Source organism: Brassica oleracea, chromosome C2, assembly GCF_000695525.1.
Source record: "Brassica oleracea var. oleracea cultivar TO1000 chromosome C2, BOL, whole genome shotgun sequence".
Classification (NCBI taxonomy): domain Eukaryota; kingdom Viridiplantae; phylum Streptophyta; class Magnoliopsida; order Brassicales; family Brassicaceae; genus Brassica; species Brassica oleracea.
In genome coordinates, this window is record NC_027749.1 from 26,822,650 (window position 1) to 26,842,895 (window position 20,246).

The window sequence follows — 20,246 nt, forward strand, 5'->3', positions numbered from 1 at the left end:
TCTTAATGATTTTTTCAGAAATATAAGAACTCAAACCAAATTTTGGATAGATCTTTTAATTTTTTAGAAATATTTATAAAAATAGAATATTATAGTTTTGTGTTTATATTTACATTCATTTCGAAAAATGTTAATATAATTATATATTGTGAGAATTTGGTAAGAATGATCCATTAATAGTATATTTTTGAAAAGGGATTAACAAGCTTTTGATAACTCTATTTAATGCTTAGTTCGTTATCTCTTTTGTGATTAAAGAAGAAACTCAAAGAGGAGCCTTGTTTACAAAAAAAAAAAAAAAAAAAAAAAAAAAAAAAAAAAGAAACTCAAAGAGGTGTTTCTTCATCATTACTTGGGCTCAACTTTTGTCATAACAGAGTAGCCACCACTATAATCAAAAGCTCCATCTCCATCACGGGCTTCTTTCTTCCTCACAATCTCTCCATACAAAACTTTATCACCACCTTTTACGCCTCCAAAATCTGTCGCCGAAGACGAAGCCGACGCAGAGGAGCTGCTAGTGCTCGCTCCACTGTTCTGTATAATAATCTCGATCTCCTTCACCACTTCGCTCATCGTTGGCCTCTCAGCCGCCGTCTCATCAACGCATTTTAAGGCTAACTCCATGTACCGGCCTAGTTCTGGTAGGCCTCCGGCGTCTCTTAACGAACGGTCCATTTTTTCTCTCAGTCCGTAGAACTCCTCGTCGCTTTTGTTCATTACAAGCTTGATCTCTCGGACAATGTACTTGCCTTTCTCTATCGGCTGTTTCGCTGTGATCAGTTCAAGTAACACAACGCCGAAGCTGTACACATCACTCTTCTCTGTAAGTTTCTGCGTTGTGTAGTATTCTGGATCCAGATATCCCTGTCATTGACAGTGTTATAATGGATGTGAGAAAACTAATACAGATGATAAACACGAAAAGGTGGACGACGCGAAGATGACAATTCAAGAAACACAAGATTATTGTGTTCTATTTGAATGTTCCTCATAATTCGTAATAGCAAAATTGTCAAGCATTTAAAAAAAAAAACGAGATTATATGAGTATCCCGCATCCTACAACCACTTGCATGCTTAGATCCTATAAGAGTGACTAAATAGAAACCAAGTTGACTAAATAGAAACCAAGTCCGAACATATTCAAGGCATATCAATATGTAATTTGTAATTGTATAATTAGCCATCATTAAAAAAAACAAGATTATATGAGTATCCCGCATCCTAAAACCACTTGCATGCGCTTAGATCAAGGGTGGCTAAATAGAAATCGAGTTAACCGAGTCCCAACATATTCAAGGCAAATCAATATATAGTTCCTTCAATAATGAAACAGTGATTCATTGATCTTGCATCATGATACATGACACGAATGAAATAAACCTTACCAATGTGCCTTTGACTTGGGTTGAAACATGGCCTTTGGTGCAGTCAGAAACCAGCTTGGACAAACCAAAGTCAGCAACCTTGGCAGTGAGATTCTCATCCAAAAGAATGTTGGTTGATTTCACGTCCCTGTGGATGATGGGAGGATCCGCCAGTTCGTGGAGGTAAGCTAGTCCTCTTGCTGATCCGAGAGCCACTCTTAGCCTCCTTTTCCAGTCCAGAGCAATTCCAGATCTCCCTATAAACAATTCACAAGGAGTTAAAATGTATCTGAATGTTTGAGGAGCTAAAGACCAGACTGTGCAAGTACCTGTTAAGCTGTCTTTTAGTGATCCGTTGGACATGAACTCGTACACCAGAATCTGCTCGCCTTGTTCGAAACAAAACCCAACAAGCCCAACTAAATTCTTGTGATGAACTCTAGAAAGCAACTCAATCTCTGTTTTGAACTCGTGACCTCCTTGTGTTGATCCTTGCTGTGCTCTTTTTATAGCCACCATCTGTCCATCTGAGAGCATTCCTTTATACACCTTTCCATAACCTCCAGAACCCAACTCACTGCTCATGGAGAAGTTGTTGGTGATCTTCTTTAGTTCTTCATAGGAGAACCATCTAGCCCCTTTCAGCTGCGGCGCGCCGCCACTGTCTTTCCCACTTGATGCCCATGAAACTGAGATACAACCACTGTTTGTCTTAGCTAATCAAAACATCTATTGTAAAACATAGTATTCAATTTTAAAAGTGAATGTAAGTTAGTATATAATTTCTTCTTCTTATAGTGGACGTTCTTTCAAAATTTACTCTTTATCCCTCTATTAGAAGTGTTCCAGAAATGTTTGCAATCAGAGTAAATAGCTCTACGAACTTGCTCATACTCCGAAGGCACTAAAACCTTTTATTGTTTCTTCAAATAATGCAGTTTCTATATAACATTCGACTTACCAAACGGTCTACTCAAACCGATAGCTTGCTCTGCACGTCTCTTCTGCCAAAATGCGTATATTCCTAGGGCAACAAGGCACAAGACCAAAGCGCTGCAACCAGTTATTATCCCTGTGACCATCCTAGAGCTCAAGGAACGTCCGTTACCATCAGCTGCATAAATTTTCAGGACTGTTAGAGCCCAGTTATAATTAAGGTTATAAGTTTTTCTTATGTACATGTTACCCGGGAAAGTGTAGGGAGATGCAATGAAATAGTAAGGTCCAAACAGTGGAGGAGGTTTATAAGTTTGATTACTCAAGTCAAATCCAATTCTCTGTACTTCACTTCTGTTGAAATACTTCCCCATAGATGGGAAAAGCTCCAACTGTATCTGGAGATAATCATCATTGTTGAAGAAAGGGTTTTGAAGAGAGACTGAGCCTGGAGTGAGTCCTAGCTTCACCCACAAGCTCATCTCTAGTGAATGGTACGTGTTTGCATTGGTCAGGTCTCTGAACATAGGCCCTCGGAAGTAGAATGTGCCTTCATAAGGGTAGGCACATTCACAGCTCTGAGGGCTAACCTTTTGGTCTAATGGACAAGATTTTCCTCCACAGTTAGCAAGACTGGTCGAGTATATACGTTTGGCTTGTTTCTGCTGAATCTGGCAGTAGTTTGTGTTGGAGAGAGCTGTTGTGCATACAGGGTTTCCTACGAGTCTACAACAAAGAGGGCTTAGTTAATAAGTTGCTAGAGAAAGTTTTAGTAACTAGTTAGTTAAAGAAGAGTTTTACATTAATGTATTCGTGTATCCAGAGCTCAGTGTTACAGAGGAAATGTCATTATCTTGCAGATCAACGAGTTGTAGCTCTGGGCCTACTGTGTCTCCTAAGTTCAGTGTTCCATTGAATGCATTCTTTCTCAGTTTCCTGTACAAATCAAAATCAGATTTGGGATGATATTTAAAGCTGTTGTTAACTTGATGGAGACTTACACTTGCTGAAGCTGTGGGTATCCAAAGAGCTTGTTAGGCAGTGGTCCATAAAGAGCCCCATATTCCATCACCCTAAAACCATAAAAAGAAGAAGATACGTTTACAGATTTCCCCATGAGATGGTAAAATGTAGAGTAGAGCAGCACTTACAGTGTGGTCAGTGAAGGTAAGGTTGAGAACCAGAGAGGAGACTCTGATGGATCAAATGAGTTATTGCTCAGATCTCTGTAATATATATCACATTTTGTCACAAAAGTGTAGGCAGACAAAGGCGGTTTCTGGTGTTGAGAAACTTACACATAGTTCAGAGATTTCATGTCTGATAAATCTGGTAAAGATCCTACCAGCTTGTTGTGTGCTAAGTTCCTGAGAAACCACAAGTAAAACAATGTTATCTCTCATATGATCCATATGTAAATATTACAAGTAGTATGTTGATTACACTCACAGTTCAATGATGTTTGTGAGATTGCTAAGATTCTCTGGAACTTTTCCGGTAAGAGTGTTTCTGTCAAGCCGACTGATACAAGTCCAAGAAAGTGAGATAGTGCTACTAAAGGGAAGTAGGGAAAAATAATATGAAGCTAAGGTACAAGGAGATGGTATGTTACTCACAGAACCTCTAGTGTCTGAACAAGTCCCAAAGTGGAAGGTATGCTCCCTGTGAATTGATTTCCATCAAATAATCTGACATTTGAAACAAACCATCACTAACCTTAAATCTTGTGTTAAGACTTAAGAGTAAATAAGCAATCTAACTCCCATGTTGGATATTAGACTAAAAAGTCTAATATATAAGTCTAGTCCAACTTCACTTAGTATAAGGACTTTTTGGAAATAACTGATCCATAAAAAAATCCGTGAAAGCTTAGACCAAAGAGGACAAATCTCATATTAATATTAAGTGAGGGGTTAGACATCTAGTGAACACTATTTGACTTACACATGGATCAATATCATCTCAGAGCTGAAAAGTTTTGGTGGAATGGTGCCTGAGAGCTGATTCTTGTTGAAGTGACTGCAATATTTTACTATTTGCTTCAGATGAAAAGATCCATGAAGACATACACAGACAGAAGATGTCTTGTAATAAAAATACTCACAAGTGTTTGGATTTTAACAGAAGATCAAGACCAGGACTAGAGTTTGATGAGATTGGAATGGGTCCTGTCAACTGATTATCCGCAAGATCCAACCAATAGACTTTGCTGAGGTTTCCTAGAGACGCTGGAATTTTACCAGTGAAGTTATTTGAGTTCAAGGCCCTGGAGAACATATGATGGAACCCATCAGACAATGATTTTGTTTCAGGATAAGAAGTATTAGAGGAGCTTCTTACAAGAAAGATAGATCCTTGAGATAACCAATCTCATTTGGGATGCTACCAGTGAAGCCACATCCAGCAAGTATACTGAAAATCCAATAGGACTGTTTGTTAGATAGATACACAACACAAACACAAGGAAGAGCAGGGAGATTCTCACAGTATGTTGAGCTTTTGCAGGTCTCTTAAACGGGAAGTAAGTGAACCTGTGAGTCCTGGATTGAATGAAAGGTCCCTGAAACAACACAAAGTCGTCAGTTCAGGTAAAGAAATAACATATGTTCATGTCTTGTGTTCATCAAAAAGAGACTGACAAGGATCTTAGTTCGGATAGTTCTCCAATGTCTCCACTAAGCCTTCCTTTGAGACCCATTGTTGATAAACCCCTGAACACAAAAGACTTGCTTGCTCAGTACGTTATCAAAATGAAGCAAGCCTAATGTATTAAGCAACACTCACAAAGCAGTGATTCTGGAGTTATTGCAGGAGACACCTTCCCAAGGAGTTCCACAAGGATCATCAGAGCCTCCCCAGCTAGGTGGCGTGTTGTCCCACTGATCCATCAAAGAACGAAGAGCCGCCGCTAATAGATACCAAACAAAACAAAGATTAAAGAAGCATTACAAATCATTTCCGTTCCATTCAAGGGAAAAGCATGAGAATACTACCATCACGAGGGTCAGTGACTGATGAAACCATTGAGAAGACAGTGAACGAGTAAGTGAGACAGAACAAGAACAACCGCGAAGTAGCCGTCATGGTGGTTGTTGCAGCCACCATTGTTCCTCAAAATACATGAGTTCTTGAGGTTTGATATTTAAGTGAAATTTATGAGAGAACAAATAGTTTAAAGTATCTTCCTTGTGAGACAAGATTAATCATTATAGCATCAAGAAAGACAAAATGTGTGTGCCAATAGGAACACGAGTGCTACCAAGAAGAGTTGGTTTCATTTGCTTTCAATCAATTTTCCTTTACTTCTAAGTCAATCTAACGGCTGGTATGTCTCTTTTTCTGAAAATACTTTTTAGTTATTAAAACGTTTGAGTGATACATCTTCAAATAAGTACAAAGATAATCAATACAAAGATAATCATGTAAGCTTAAGTTACCGTTAAGCTATGTTTTATAATCAAAGCAACCTTCTTCCATCATTATGCTCAGACAAATAAGATAGTGGAATCTACAACTACAAGTGGGTCCTGTCAGCACCAACCATCTCAATATTTGTTAAAATAGTGACAATAAAAACAACTTGTTTTACAAGCTTCAATCAACCCAAATACCTTAATTTTGAGAATACAAATTTATTATCTAATATATATAAATGTTTGATATTATTAAATAAAACAGAAATAATCATATATAAAAATATTTAAAAGCTTTTATACATTTTGAAGTTAATACACTAGTAAGGCTTAATGTTTAATCAACAAAAGTTGCAAAATATTTACATCTATTAAGATGTTTTTCTTAAATGTTTTATCAACAAAAGTTGATTTGTTAATGGAAGGCTTAATGTTTTTTTCTAAAATTCTATTGATCAAGGTCTTAACCATTACTTATAGTGAGACCATGAGTGTTAAAGAAAAGTTATACAAGTCAACAAATAATGCTTTGCTAAAAACATTAAGCATTTTACTACAAAAACTATTAATTTAAATCTTGTTGTTTTGTTGTGAATTAAATATGTATGATGAACTATCTCACATGTCTAAAATATTAATTGGAAGAAAAAAAAAACAAAAGTTGAATATGAAACAAAGAACATGGTGATGATGTGTGTAGTGTTTGTGTAGGTTTAACTTAGAAGCACACAAGTAAACAAAAAAAAAGAAGTCACAACCATTTTCTCCAACTAGTTGATCTAAGCTCACCAGAGAAGAACCTTGGAATGCTCAATAAACTATTAACCCTAGTCAACCCTTCCAAAGCAGACCACTCTTCATCATCCTGTGCAACCGATATACATTCAGCAAGTGTCAATGTCATCATCTTTGACTCAATCCCACAACTCTTAGGGATACTTTCCTCTTTAACTGCAACAATCTCCTCCTCCTTCTTACTGATACTGACACTCTCTACAGAGTCTTCTCTGAGTGAATCCTTTACTACATTGCTTGAATCTTGTAGAAAGAGGCAGACTACAGTACAGTCATCGTTCTTGGAAGTTGGATACTTGATTCTCCATGATCTAACCGCTGTGTCCACCAAAGCTCTAGCTGCTGTGCTTCGACTAGGAGCTGAAGCAACAATGTCCACAGCCTCTTTGTTAGATAACACATCCCATACACCGTCGCTAGCAAGAATGATGAACTGGTCTTCTTCTGTAAGGTGGCGGTAGTTGATGTCTGGAACTGAGATAAGACCGTAATCTTTGAGACAGAAGTCACCAAAAGCTCGAGCCATTGCTAAACCAGGTGAGTTGCTGTTTGGTAACCATACACGAGCTACCTCTGGCTCATCTTGCAACGCAAAGACTCTGCCTTTGCATTTTTGGATTCTCGCTGATTCGCCTGAGAGAGCATACATAGAAAGAGAATGTTACAAAACTGGCTTCTCATTCTTCCGAGGTTTAAAGATCTAACATACTCGAGCGACCCCTAGGACGAAACTAATATTACATGTTGTACTTTCGGGCCAAAGGTGATTTCAAAAATAAATAAAAAATCTAACATACTTGGCAGGTCCGGTTTTAAGTCTATGGTTAGTTGTACAGCGACCAAAGCATTGTCTTTGTCTCTTGTGGCAAGAACAGCTCTTGAGTCACCAATGTTTCCGACCACCAAGTCCTCACCCTGAAAGGAATCGTTATTGAAGTTAAACAATGGATGAGATTAGAAGAAAATGTGAGATAGTACCTGCTTGATCAAAGTGACTGAAGTTGTGCCACTGCAGAAACAATCAATAGTTGGATGCATTTTAAGCTCCTTATCTATCTGCTGACAAGACTTGAGCAAGGCGTGTTTAAGAGGCAGACACATCTCTGGAAGTTGTTCACCGTTTGGATTCAACTCACACCATTGCTCAGCCATAGTAGTAGTAACAGACTCGCTTCTCTGCCCTTCCTCTTCCTCATTCACTAAGCCGCTTTGTTCTGACTCTGATGCTAATTTCAACTGTGTTGAGAGTGTGGAGGGCAATGTGTCTCTGACTTTCTTGGCAACCATATGACCAAATAGTCCGTGTCCATCGAATACACCACAAAACACTGTATCCGCTCTCGAACAAAAGTTCTGAAATATAAAGTAGTTTTCATAAGTTTTGTAATTGTCTTTGTAACATCTAAAAGAAGTAAGAAGATATAGAGACACTAATGGTCCCTGCACAACTATGTGGAGACAGGTCAAAGACTCAAAAAAGAACACAAAGACACATCATTTTCAAAGCTCTAAGCTCTGTGATGGTCCCAAAAAAAGAAAGAAAGACATGCAACATTCCAAGTTTCTCTCACTTCCTAAGCACTAGCAACCAAAGAACAATGCAACCATGTTCTGAAGAAATCAAGTAGCTTTCCTCAAACATTGAACAAACTTAGTGAAAAGTCTAGTAAATTGGTTGCAAAAATCTAAGTGAAAAGATCAAAACTTTGGAGAGAATATGAAAGAAACAAACCTCAAAGACGAGCATAGCGTCTTGATTGGTTCCTTTCTTGCCTTGTTGTGTGTAAAGACATGCAACTTTACTTGAACCATTCGAGATCAACCGATCCAAAGCCTGTTGAGTCCCTTCGATTTCGCCGCCTCCCTTGTAACCTCTCGGCGGCCGCCACCTTCCGGAGCCTAATATATCCTCCTCCGCCGTTGAGGCGGTGGTGCTTGTTTCTCCTGGTTCCTTCCTATCTACTGAATGACACAGACCCATTTTTGAAAATCCAGAGAAAAAAACGCTAGAAGCTTTTGATAAACAAGATCGAAATCTAGGAACTTTCTGGGGATTTTGTTGGTATAATCTCCTCGACGAACAAAGGAGCCAAACGAGAAAAATGAAACTCAGAAAAAGAGTTCTTACACAGCTTCAAAAACCCATACTTTAGCTTTAAGCTTTAGCTTTTAAACAAACAAAAAAAATGAAATTCTTCTGAATTGAGTTACGATTCCTTTAAACGCAGTGAAACCAATACTAGCAGAGCCCAACGTTTTACTTACTCCACTTCCCCGTTCCAGAGATGAAGTAGTGTAATGCTACAAAGAAAGAAACAATTGTGAGAGAGAGAGGGAGACGAATTCAGACAAGGGTCATAGTTTGGTCCCGCACGTGACCTCTTTTCTCCTTTTTATCTTTTTTTTTTTTTAATAGTAACGGTGGGAAAATTGGGTTCTTGGCTGCACCCCTACCCTCCATCACCAGAAACTCACCCAATTACGACTTGCCACATGTTGAAAACTAGGGTGTCTTCCATCTTCTGGCTGTGTGTAATGTTTAGAATTTGAACTTAATAATAATTTATTAGTTTAGCTCCTCCACTAATTAATATTTAGTTGAGTGTTAACTAGTAATCAGTCACAATGTCCCTTTCAATCTACATTCCGAAGCCAGCAAAATTTACAAAAATGAATTTTTGTCCAAAATAGGCCTGGGCGTTCGGGTCTTCGGGTAGAGTTCGGGCCGGTTCCTTTCGGGTCCGGATCTTTTCGGGTCCTAAATATTTAGACCCAATAAGCACTTAAAAATTTTCGGTTCGGGTTCGGGTCGGTTCTTCTCGGATCCGGGTCGGTTCGGGTCTATAATTAAAATATCCATAAAATACCCGTAATTTTTCGGGTCCATATCGGGTCCGGGTGGGGTTCGGGTATTTAGGAACTGAAATGGACATGATATACTCAATTCCATCAACTTTAGTTGAATATTTGTCATATATATCTAAAATTTTACAAAACAACTTAAATGAAATTATTAATTAAAATAAAACATTTTAAAACTCTAAATTTTACATTTTAAAACTTTATATTACTTTAAACATGTTAAAAATAATAACAAATGTTGTTAACAAAAGATATTTCAACTAAAACATAAAATAATATATATAAAATAGAACACAAAACATCATAGTTTTAGATATACATGTATTTACGTCGGGGACAAATCGGTTCTTATCGGGTCGGGTCTATTCGGATCGGTTCTTTCGGATCGGTTCCTTTTCGGTTCCGGTTTTTTCAGGTAAAAAAAATTTAGACTCAAAAGGTGCTTGTAAATTTTCGGTCCGATTCCGGGTCGGGTATTTTTGGGTCGGTTCCGGTTCGGGTCTTCGGATCCAGGTTAAAATGTCCAGGCCTAGTCCAAAATTATTAATCTAAGTACCCACTTGTCTTTAATGTCTAGTTAATTCCTTGACTAAAGGTGTTAATCTGGATTTTAGTTTGGTTTATGTTTAAACTTTTAAATTTTAAGATCTTAAATAAACATCAGAGAGAATATAAAGTTACTATTGAGTTAACTAGGTTTTCAATTCGGCATGAGTTAGGCTAGTATACTCTAAGAACATCACAATATAAATAAATATGTAAACACCAGAGCGTTAAAAAAGAAGCAATTATGACTGAAAATAGAATTCACGGATTGTGTGCTGGCCTATGCGACACCGAAGACAAGTCTTAGTTGTCCCATAGAGCTGGTGAGAGAGAGAGAGAGAGAGAGATGCATTCATTTATCAAAATCCTAAATCTATTTCATCATAATGCTGCTCAATAACCCCCTTCTTGTCTTGTATCAATATTGAAAAAATTACACACTAGAAGACGCATTCCAAGTTTCCAATTACCCTTAAAACACATTAGACTTATAGAGCATTTTCTCTTGTTGAATTGTCCAATCTAGCCCTCAACTATGTGAAAGTGGGTTTCATTGAATTTTCTAACTAGAACAAACAGATTATTTTAAAAACAATTAATTTAATTTCATTTTTCCTAAAATAAAGTAACCTCTCACGAACAAAACCCCAATCTCTTTCTCTCTGTTTCCACTTTCTCGATCCAAATTTGGATCGCCTAACCTTCTCTAATCAAGAATCCGATTCATCGGTTGCAACATGTGTTCGATTCCGCCGCTTTGCTTCGGTTTCAATCTCTAGCAAGGAAGGTTAGTTTTTGATTTCACAAACAATTACATAAGTCCAATTTTTCTTATCTGCCTAAAACAAAAATCACAGTCTTTTTTTTAATGATTTTGCAGAGAACGGAAAAGACCTCCGCCTTCCCGAGAGCGGGAAGCTTTTCGCAACAGATAGGAGACTGGTAGAAGATGAGTTTCGATGTGTATGAAGATGGATGGACAAGAGTTTCGTGGATAGGAGATCGGTGGATATGATAGCCGTGGACGCGAGATACGTGGACAACAGCTCTGTGGATAGCAAACAACAACATGAGTTTCGATGTGTAGAAGATGGATGGACATGAGTTTCTTGGACAAGAGATTCGGTGGATAGGATAGTGGTGGACATAAGATACGTGGACAACAGATTTGTGGATATCATGAGTGATATTTTGCCGTGACAATAAGAAATTAGCACATAAGATTATATTATGATGATAGTTCTCGGTTAGTTTGCATATGAAAATTAAAAATCAAAACTACAATAAGAAGTATTTAAAAGTAAAAATCAAACTTTGTATATCGAAGGATGAGAGTTTCTCAGCCATTAAGGATGGAAGTTTCTCAACCATTAGATCTTCTTAATAAAAGTTAATCCAACGTCCCGAAAACAATCTCTGAAACCTACCTTTGTTTTCAAAACTTTTTCATTTATTGCAACCAAAAAAGAATTTGGTTCCTTACGGTTACATGCTTAAAAGCAACATTCTCTTACTTACACAAGTGGAAGGTTATTTTCGTCCAGATTTATACAGCTGTCACAACAAAGTGTCTTATCTTTACAATGTGTCTTCTAGTGAAAACAAAACTCATAATGTGTCCTTTAATGTAAGCTTCTCATCAATATTATACGTATCATTATGTAACCATGGTTATAAAATAGCTACCATGGTACATATAATACATAGTATTCCTAAAACAAACCTTAAAAGGACTAAACTATAACACAAGTGATAGTGGAGAGTGATGTACTACTTGTCTACTTATGAATGAAATTACAAAACATCTGAAAGCAAACCTTGCTTGTATCTTTTTGCTGGGAATGAATCAAACTTATACATCTTCTCAGGTTTTCTTAGGAAATATCAAACCTATGGAATTTGAACATGGAAGTATGAATTTTGGTGGTCATAGACTCATATAGTTGAACTGAAAAGATTGAAGGTGAGAAGATTGTAGTTAACTCAAGCTTATTTGGACGTGTTCGGTTTTGTATTTTTGAAGCTCTTCTTCTGCACAAATGAGCCGACGAACACACACAAGTTCTTCTTCTACACAAGAGAACGTAAACACATATAGCAAATATACAATCCAAGTAAAAGTTCAATAAAAGCTTCATTACAATTAAAACTCATATCCTAAGCCGACTCCCTTTTCCTCTCTCAACATTTTCAATATTTTCAAATATGTTCAGTATGTAAACTTTTTGTATTTTTGACTTGGATTGCTTGCTTCCCAAGATGATTTCACAGTTATTGTACAAATTAATCTCTGTAATAGAATGTAATGCTGAAAGGTTTTTGAAAACATTTTTATGGTTTGAATGTAGAGTGGAACATTAGGAGTATTTGTTATCACGCAATTAAACCACATTTTGGTACATCATTGCAGTCTTGTCAGATTCCATCATGACCATGTTCGTCGAGGTACCAGTGGTTCAACATCTAACTTAGGATATAAATCAAAGAGAGACGCTGGAGCAGTCATGTCCACACTCCAAGAATCATCTATGTTAATTTCTATTGGCATTTCTTCTTCTTCTTCTTCTTCCTCTTCTTCGATAGTTACCTCTAAATCTTCAAGTGATGAACGGATCTTCTCAAGGTCACTGTAAACCTCTCTCATGCTTGGACGCTTCTTCCCTTTTAGGCTTAAACACCTTCTCGCAAGTTTTGCCACAGCCAATACTTGTTCCGGTTTGAATTCTTCTTTGATCCGAGAATCAACTATATCAAGAACTCTGTTCTCTTTCATGGCCTCGATGAAATGAGATGCAAGCCCTCTGTTTTCTTCAAGCCGCACAACAGAAAACGGTTTTTCTCCCGTTATAAGCTCAACCAAGACAATCCCAAAACTATAAACATCACTTTTATCAGTGAACAGGCTAGTTTGAAAGTACTCTGGATCCAAATATCCAAAAGTACCTGCAACATGAGTTGTCAAGTGTGTCTGATCTATGCTTATAGATCTCGAAGTACCAAAATCCGACACCTTGGCTCTATACTTGTCATCCAAGAGTATGTTTGTGGTCTTGACATCTCTGTGATAGACCGGTGTAGATGCAGCCGAGTGCAAGTAAGCAAGTGCTCCTGCAATCTCCACAGCTATCCGCAAACGCACTTCCCAAGTCATGGCGTAATCATCTGAATCATCATGTAGGCGTTTGAATAGGTCTCCGTTTGGAATATGCTCATAAACCAATATAGGAACCTCTGTCTCGAGACAACACCCCATGAGTTTCACGATGTTTATATGGTTAATCTGCGAGAGAACATGAACCTCATTGATGAACTCTTCGACTTTGTCTTTATCCAAAACTTTAGATCTTTTTACAGCTACGATTCTTCCATCTACCAACATTCCTTTGTAGACAGTGCCTTGACCTCCCTGTCCAAGAACCCTGTTCTTGTTGAAGTTATCGGTCGCTTTCTCCAGCTCTTTGGAGCTGAATATCCTAGATGTCTCAGCATTACCTCCTTCTGTAGTTAGTTGTTGTTTCAACAATAAACCTCCATTACGTTTAAAGAACTCCCTCTTTCGGATAATCTTCCTTCTCTTCTTAACGAATTTAATTAATCCCCAGATCCCAAGAACGAAGAACAACAATGCCAAACCTAGAACAACACCTGCATAATGACGAAAAACATAAAATATCACTCCTTTTTGCTATGTTATGTGACTTCAGAATCTAAAATTAAAAAAAAAACGCCATTTGTTCACCTAGAATCATAGGCGAGATCTTCCCTGTTTCCTTTGGCACACACCTAAACGATCCAGGGACATTCACACAAGTTTGTCCTACACACCTGCTTCGTCCTAATTCTCCCTCGCATTCATTAATATCTAAAGAACAATTACAAAATGGCATAATCAAATCAACAGATCCAGGATTAAATAAATAAATAAATAAATAAACCACAGTGAAGCCAATAAGATGAAGATTTTTACCAATACATCCACCAGGAAGATAAGGATTCCCTCTGTGACCAATGTCATTGCAGAAACAGTTACTGTAACCAAACCCAGATAAGTAACCGTACTCGCAAACACAGCTCGGTTCCCTCGTGTAATACTTAGCATCCGTCAAATTCAAACAACCCACTGGATTCACTAACCGATGATCCGATGCATCAAAGAACCATCCAAGCTCGATCACAGTAAACCCATTACTAGAAATTTGCTCCGGGTCGGTAACATTCGCCGGAGAGTAAGTCTCCTTCGTCAAGAAAGCGACTTTACAAAGAGTTATGTTACCACCAGCGGAGCTTTCTAAGTCAACGCCGATCACTTGTGGTCTATCCGCCGTGATCATCGCCTGACAACATCTGTAACCACTGCAGATCCTGTCTAGGCCTAGGCGACTCTTGTTCCTGTCGCAGCTCGATTCGCATCCTATGATCTGAGATTCGATGTCGGTAACCAAAGCTCTGGTGTCGCAACCTACAGAGACGAGACGATTCGACTGGGTGATGAAGAAGGGGCTTCCTTTACCGGCGACGTTTAAAGGAAGAGGCTTTACGGGTCGTTGAGAACAGCCGGAGGAAGTCACCGGAGTTTTGATGTGAACAACGCCATGGGAACTGTCCATGTCATTTCGAAGAGTGATGCTCACTAATTCTTTGTTGATCTTAGAGAGGAACGGAGCTAGACGCTTACCGGAGCCGGAGGTGGTGTTGGTGTTACAGACAACCTTGTACCAGTCATTGAGATAACAGTGTTTCGGTCCGATACCGAAAGGGAAAGGAATCGAGATTCCTCCACAGGTACGTTTACATAGACTTGAAGAAGGGTCAAGGTTTTGAGCTGTTGTTAACAAAGAAGGGCCATTGAAGATTAACAGAGTTAGGAGACAGAGTAGAATAATAAAGTAAAGACTCCATCTCTTCATTTTTTTCTTTTTTTTGCTGCTTCTTTATTTTGGCTATGTTTTTGGTTTCCTCATATCATGTATGTCTGTGTTTCGCCTAAATATTCTGGGAAAGTTTGGCAATTATCAGTGTTACTTTGAATATTGCCTCGTTGTAAACGTTATAGATCACACTGACAAGTAATAAAAAATTAGTCAACGGTCTGAGTACCATGTGAAGGTAGGTAAACTCTATCAAATAATTAAAATACAAACAAACGCCACATGTTTAATGGATTATGAAATTATTTTTATGTAATCGGACGAGTTATGCATACAAACGAGATCCGTGATTACACACACACACAGAGGCATTCATTAAACAAAAAAAAAAAAAACATTCATAAACACCGACACCGGCCGTAGAACACATTACTACTCTACTACTAATATTGAAATTCTTACCGCGTTTGAAAAGGAAACAAAGGCTCAATATCTTTGACACTGACAAAGAGGTTGTCCCGACGTCGTATTGATCTCTATGATTTCTTGCTCACTTAGGGATTTGGAAGAGTTGACATTGTTTGTTTATTTGATTTCTGGGCTGTTCTTAGTTCTGTTATTGGTCGGCACCAATAATACTAATAACTTTGGGTAATAAATTTTTTTTATGTTAGGTTGATGGTATGGTAGCAGAGTTTACTGACATAAACCATGTGTTTATGTCATCGAGAAAATAGGAACGCTTACAATGGGCAGGAAGAAGCTTTTTAATGTGTTCCAATATTTTTTTTTTCCTAGGTGAATTCGTAAGCAACTTCGTACAAAGAGTTTTAAGCAAAAAAAAAAAAAACTTCATACAAAAAGTTTCATATATGAAATAGGTCTTTGGTCGCATCTTCTTTTGATTTTTTGTGGCTTCCCCGGTGACCGGTGTTCATTGCCGTCGCCGGGGAGGTTCTCTTCTGTTATGCTCTTTCTTTTCTCCTTCCTTTGTCCTTTTTTGGGGTTTTAGAAATGATAATTTTCTATTCTGCTGAGATCTCTTGGCGATTGTAGTGATGGATCGTGTTGGTGGGGCTTCGTTTGGCATGTCCGTGGTGTGGAGTCGCAACTGAGGCGTGAGGAGAGCCCATTCACAGGGTAGCTCTTCTACCGGAGAAGTGGTGCTTCTTTTGGCATTGTCGGGGGTGTGGAGTCTCACCGAAAGCACATGAAGAGCCCATTCACAATCCATTGGCATATCTTGTTTGGATATTGAAATAGTTTTACATCGATGGTTATCTACTACAACCGGGCCAGTTTGATTCACTCTTCATCGAGTTTGGTTTTCAGTTTCTGGTCGTTTAATTGTCTTATTTTTTTTGGCTATGGTTGCTTGCCTTAGAGTATGGTAGTCATGATTGGTTTTGTCCTTGCGTTTTTAATTCTTGCTTGTTATTTGGAAAACCACGCTTGGATTATAACGGTTTTTGAGTGGTTCTTAGTTCTCAAAGCTTCAGTAGATTGGAAGCTTACACTGCAGAAATCCCTAATCCTTGAGTTGATTGGAAAGAGCGGAAAGGGTAGCCTAATACCCTGATGGTTCTCAAGTCAACTGTTATCAACTCTACGAAGATCTCTGAATCAGAGAATATTGAGGTTTATTATTTTCTCCAATTTGAATGGTGCCGACTGATATCCATATACTCTACAATAGTGTTTTTTATTTCTCTTTTTCTTTAGTTGTAGTGGTGTATCTTTGCAGTACTTGTTTTTGTTTCTACGTAGACCAGTTGGTCATAAGTTTCATATTTGAATGATTAATTCAGCGATAAAAAAAGAGTTTCATATACAAGTTTAAATTATCGTATTATTATTCTTTACATTTTGTGATATATATTCTATAATTATTTCTATCCATATATTTTTACAATGTTTTATCCATTAAATTATTATTTAGTTATTACATTTTTAAAAAGGAAATGTTTGTTTTATTATTAGATATTTTTTCAGTAAATTATAGATTTTTAAATAAAAATTTATTTATTTTTACGAACCGAATCAAATATCCAGTTTAAAAAATATTTTTATTACATATCCAGGCGTAGAAAATCTGGATGGTCTCGAAGCCAATCAATTTATAAAATTACCGATCCAAATGCAACGAAAAAAAATCATGAATATTTTCAAAAATCTGGATATCGATCCGTACCAAACCCTAGATTAAACTCATAATTTATTCTCAGTAATGAGTCATGTTTATATAAGAGAAAGGATGTTAACCAATGTCACATGTTTCTACTATACAAATATTGTTAAAAGTTTGTGTTTGTTATTCCAACAACATATTGTTACATACATGCAAATTAACAAAATCCTTAAATCCATGAATATAGTCATTTCATAAAAAAAAAAAACAACATTCACGCGAATCGCGGACCTATCACAAATTTTCAATATTTCAAATTAATATTTTTCAAATATGCTCAATATGTACATTTTCCTTTACTTTATTTTATACTTAGAGCATGTCCCAAGATGATTCCACAACTATTGTACAAAGGAATCTTTGTAATGGAATGTTTTTGAGAACATTATGTTTTCTGCTTTGAATGTAGAGTGAAACATTGAGTCTTCGTTATCACACAATTAAACAACATTTTGGTACATTGTTATAGTCTTGCCAGCTTCCATCAAGACCATGTTCGTTGAGGAACCAGTGGTCTAGCATCTAACTTAGGCGATGAATCAAAGAGAGATGTTGGAACAGTCATGTCCACACTCCAAGAATCATCTATCTTAATTTCCATTGGCATTTCTTCTTCTTCCTCTTCTTCGATAGTTACCTCTAAATCTTCAAGTGATGAACGGATCTTCTCAAGGTCACTGGAAACCTCTCTCATGCTTGGACGCTTCTTCCCTTTTAGGCTTAAACACCTTCTCGCAAGTTTTGCCACAGCCAATACTTGTTCCGGTTTGCATTCTTCTTTGATCCGAGAATCAACTATATCAAGAACTCTGTTCTCTTTCATGGCCTCGATGAAATGAGATGCAAGCCCTCTGTTTTCTTCAAGCCGCACAACAGAAAACGGTTTTTCTCCCGTTATAAGCTCAACCAAGACAATCCCAAAACTATAAACATCACTTTTATCAGTGAACAGGCTAGTTTGAAAGTACTCTGGATCCAAATATCCAAAAGTACCTGCAACATGAGTTGTCAAGTGTGTCTGATCTATGCTTATAGATCTCGAAGTACCAAAATCCGACACCTTGGCTCTATACTTGTCATCCAAGAGTATGTTTGTGGTCTTGACATCTCTGTGATAGACCGGTGTAGATGCAGCCGAGTGCAAGTAAGCAAGTGCTCCTGCAATCTCCACAGCTATCCGCAAACGCACTTCCCAAGTCATGGTGTAATCATCTGAATCATCATGTAGCCGTTTGAATAGGTCTCCGTTTGGAATATGCTCATAAACCAAGATAGGAACCTCTGTCTCGAGACAACACCCCATGAGTTTCACGATGTTTCTATGGTTAATCTGCGAGAGAACATGAACCTCATTGATGAACTCTTCGACTTTGTCGTTGTCCAAAACTTTAGATCTTTTCACAGCGACGATTCTTCCATCTACCAACATTCCTTTGTAGACAGTGCCTTGCCCTCCCTGTCCAAGAACCCTGTTCTTGTTGAAGTTATCGGTCGCTTTCTCCAGCTCTTTGGAGCTGAATATCCTAGATGTCTCAACATTACCTCCTTCTTCTGTATTTAGTTGTTGTTTCAACAGTAAGCCTCCATTACGTTTAAAGAACTCCCTCTTTCGAATAATCTTTCTTTTCTTCTTAACCAATTTGATCAATCCCCATATCCCAAGAACCAAGAACAACAGTGTCAAACCTATAACAAGACCTGAACAATGACGAAAACAAAAACATAAAAGATCAAACTCCATTTTGCTTTGTTATGTGACTTCAGAATCTAAATTAAAAAAAAAAAAAAAAAACTCCTTTGGTTCACCTTGGATCACAGGCTTGATCTTCTCTGTTTTCTTTGGCACACACCTAAACGATCCAGGGACATTCACACAAGTTTGTCCTCCACACCTGCTTTGTCCTAATTCTCCCTCACATTCATCAATGTCTAGAGAACAATTACAAAAATGGCAGAATCAAATCAACAGATCCATAATAAAAATAATTAAACAACATTGAAGTCCAATAAGATGAAGATCTTACCAACACATCCACCCTGAAGATACGGATTCCCTTCGTAACCGTCATTGCAGAAACAGCTACTGTGACCAAACCCAGATAAGTAACTATACTCGCAAACACAACTTGATTCGCTCGTGTCATAATCATCACCCGTCAAATTAAAACAACCCACTGGCTTCGCTAACTGAGTAACTGATGCATCAAAGAACCATCCAAGCTCGATCACAGTAAACCCATTACTAGAAATTTGCTCCGGCTGGATAACATTCGCCGGAGAGTAAGTCTCCTTCGTCAAGAAAGCGACTTTACAAAGAGTTGTGTTACCACCAGCGGAGCTTTCTAAGTCAACGCCGATCACTTGCGGTCTATCCGCCGTGATCATCGCCTGACAACATCTGTAACCACCGCAGATCTTGCCTAGGCCTAGGCGACTCTTGTTCCTGTCGCAGCTCGATTCACATCCTATGATCTGAGATTCGAGGTCGGTAACCAAAGCTCTGGTGTCGCAACCTACAGAGACGAGACGATTTGACTGGGTGATGAAAAAGGGGCTTCCTTTACCGGTGAGGTTTAAAGGAAGAGGCTTTTCGTCTCGTTGAGAACAGCCGGAGGAAGTCACCGGAGATTTGATGTGAAAGACGCCTTGGGTACTGTCGATTGTTTTTCGAAGTCTTATGCTCATCAATTCTCTGTTGATCTTAGAGAGGAACGGAGTGGAGAGGGAGGTGGTGGTGTTACAGACAACCTCGTACCAGCCGTTGAGATAACAATGTTTCGGTCCGATACCGAAAGGGAACGGAATAGAGATTCCTCCACAGAAACGATTACATAAACTTGAAGAAGGGTCAAGGTTTTTAGCTGTTATTAACAGTGTTAGGAGAGAGAGTAGAATACAAAATAAAAGTCTCTCGTTCTTCATTTTTCTTCTTCTTCTTTTGGCTATGTTTTTGGTTTCTTCATGTCTGTGTTTTGCCTAAATACTGTGCATGAAAGTTGGCAATTATCAGTGTTACTTTGATTATTGCCTCGTTGTAAATTTTATACTTCACATGACAAGTAATAAAAAACTACTCAACGGTCTGAGAACCCATGTGCAGGTTAGGTAAACTCTATTATTAAAAAAACTCGATCAACTAATAAAAATACAAATAAACTCCGCATGTTTAATACTCCCTCAATTTTTTAATATAATTTATTTTAAAATTATGTAAGTAGATTAAAAAATTATTAATTTTTTATATTTTTTTAAACAAAAACATCATTAAT

General features: G+C 37.8%; 4 protein-coding genes across 7 annotated transcripts; all 4 read right to left on the minus strand.

Annotated features, from left to right (window-relative positions):
- Positions 1-165: 165 nt before the first annotated feature.
- LOC106327881 (probable leucine-rich repeat receptor-like protein kinase At5g49770) lies at positions 166-5,410 on the minus strand. 3 transcript variants are annotated; one of them, XM_013766180.1, is made up of 19 exons: positions 5,299-5,410; positions 5,090-5,213; positions 4,945-5,016; positions 4,791-4,865; positions 4,646-4,717; positions 4,410-4,571; positions 4,250-4,324; positions 3,922-3,993; positions 3,755-3,826; positions 3,604-3,672; positions 3,457-3,531; positions 3,307-3,378; positions 3,107-3,241; positions 2,556-3,031; positions 2,331-2,483; positions 1,699-2,058; positions 1,391-1,626; positions 335-867; positions 166-273 (listed from the first exon to the last, which is right to left on the minus strand). In XM_013766180.1, the coding sequence occupies exons 1-18, from the start codon at positions 5,408-5,410 to the stop codon at positions 349-351; spliced, it is 2,931 nt and encodes a 976-aa protein (XP_013621634.1). In that variant the 3' UTR covers positions 166-273; positions 335-348. The 3 variants fall into 3 exon arrangements, with proteins under 3 accessions (XP_013621634.1, XP_013621633.1, XP_013621635.1); XM_013766181.1 differs by having other exon boundaries at positions 250-264; positions 326-867; XM_013766179.1 differs by having other exon boundaries at positions 174-867.
- A 916-nt stretch (positions 5,411-6,326) lies between these two features.
- On the minus strand, positions 6,327-8,828 carry LOC106325161 (probable protein phosphatase 2C 18). 2 transcript variants are annotated; one of them, XM_013763186.1, is made up of 5 exons: positions 8,779-8,808; positions 8,246-8,475; positions 7,492-7,866; positions 7,311-7,428; positions 6,327-7,146 (listed from the first exon to the last, which is right to left on the minus strand). In XM_013763186.1, exons 2-5 carry the CDS (start codon positions 8,258-8,260, stop codon positions 6,470-6,472), a joined length of 1,185 nt encoding a protein of 394 aa, XP_013618640.1. In that variant the 5' UTR covers positions 8,261-8,475; positions 8,779-8,808; the 3' UTR covers positions 6,327-6,469. The 2 variants fall into 2 exon arrangements, with proteins under 2 accessions (XP_013618640.1, XP_013618639.1); XM_013763185.1 differs by having other exon boundaries at positions 8,246-8,828.
- A 3,389-nt stretch (positions 8,829-12,217) lies between these two features.
- On the minus strand, positions 12,218-14,921 carry LOC106322887 (wall-associated receptor kinase-like 22). The gene is made up of 3 exons (XM_013761035.1): positions 13,889-14,921; positions 13,661-13,783; positions 12,218-13,566 (listed from the first exon to the last, which is right to left on the minus strand). Exons 1-3 carry the CDS (start codon positions 14,826-14,828, stop codon positions 12,347-12,349), a joined length of 2,283 nt encoding a protein of 760 aa, XP_013616489.1. The 5' UTR covers positions 14,829-14,921; the 3' UTR covers positions 12,218-12,346.
- Positions 14,922-17,385: 2,464 nt separating this feature from the next.
- On the minus strand, positions 17,386-19,966 carry LOC106322956 (wall-associated receptor kinase-like 22). Its single transcript, XM_013761103.1, has 3 exons — positions 19,002-19,966; positions 18,784-18,906; positions 17,386-18,675 (listed from the first exon to the last, which is right to left on the minus strand). The coding sequence occupies exons 1-3, from the start codon at positions 19,897-19,899 to the stop codon at positions 17,462-17,464; spliced, it is 2,235 nt and encodes a 744-aa protein (XP_013616557.1). The 5' UTR covers positions 19,900-19,966; the 3' UTR covers positions 17,386-17,461.
- Between the last annotated feature and the right edge of the window lie 280 nt (positions 19,967-20,246).

What these genes read in the sequence shown, in the direction of transcription:
- LOC106327881 (XM_013766180.1), bottom strand. Translation starts at nt 5,410, where the DNA reads ATGGTGGCTGCAACAACCACCATGACGGCTACTTCGCGGTTGTTCTTG. An exon ending in CTCAAGGATCTATCTTTCTT is followed by an intron (nt 4,572 to 4,645) that starts GTAAGAAGCTCC and finishes TATGTTCTCCAG; the next exon opens with GGCCTTGAACTCAAATAACT. An exon ending in GAGATGATATTGATCCATGT is followed by an intron (nt 3,994 to 4,249) that starts GTAAGTCAAATA and finishes TTCAAATGTCAG; the next exon opens with ATTATTTGATGGAAATCAAT.
- LOC106325161 (XM_013763185.1), bottom strand. Translation starts at nt 8,494, where the DNA reads ATGGGTCTGTGTCATTCAGTAGATAGGAAGGAACCAGGAGAAACAAGC. An exon ending in CAGTCACTTTGATCAAGCAG is followed by an intron (nt 7,429 to 7,491) that starts GTACTATCTCAC and finishes GATTCCTTTCAG; the next exon opens with GGTGAGGACTTGGTGGTCGG. An exon ending in CTTAAAACCGGACCTGCCAA is followed by an intron (nt 7,147 to 7,310) that starts GTATGTTAGATT and finishes ATGCTCTCTCAG; the next exon opens with GCGAATCAGCGAGAATCCAA.
- LOC106322887 (XM_013761035.1), bottom strand. Translation starts at nt 14,828, where the DNA reads ATGAAGAGATGGAGTCTTTACTTTATTATTCTACTCTGTCTCCTAACT. An exon ending in TCTTCCTGGTGGATGTATTG is followed by an intron (nt 13,784 to 13,888) that starts GTAAAAATCTTC and finishes ATTGTTCTTTAG; the next exon opens with ATATTAATGAATGCGAGGGA. An exon ending in GATCTCGCCTATGATTCTAG is followed by an intron (nt 13,567 to 13,660) that starts GTGAACAAATGG and finishes GTCATTATGCAG; the next exon opens with GTGTTGTTCTAGGTTTGGCA.
- LOC106322956 (XM_013761103.1), bottom strand. Translation starts at nt 19,899, where the DNA reads ATGAAGAACGAGAGACTTTTATTTTGTATTCTACTCTCTCTCCTAACA. An exon ending in TCTTCAGGGTGGATGTGTTG is followed by an intron (nt 18,907 to 19,001) that starts GTAAGATCTTCA and finishes ATTGTTCTCTAG; the next exon opens with ACATTGATGAATGTGAGGGA. An exon ending in GATCAAGCCTGTGATCCAAG is followed by an intron (nt 18,676 to 18,783) that starts GTGAACCAAAGG and finishes GTCATTGTTCAG; the next exon opens with GTCTTGTTATAGGTTTGACA.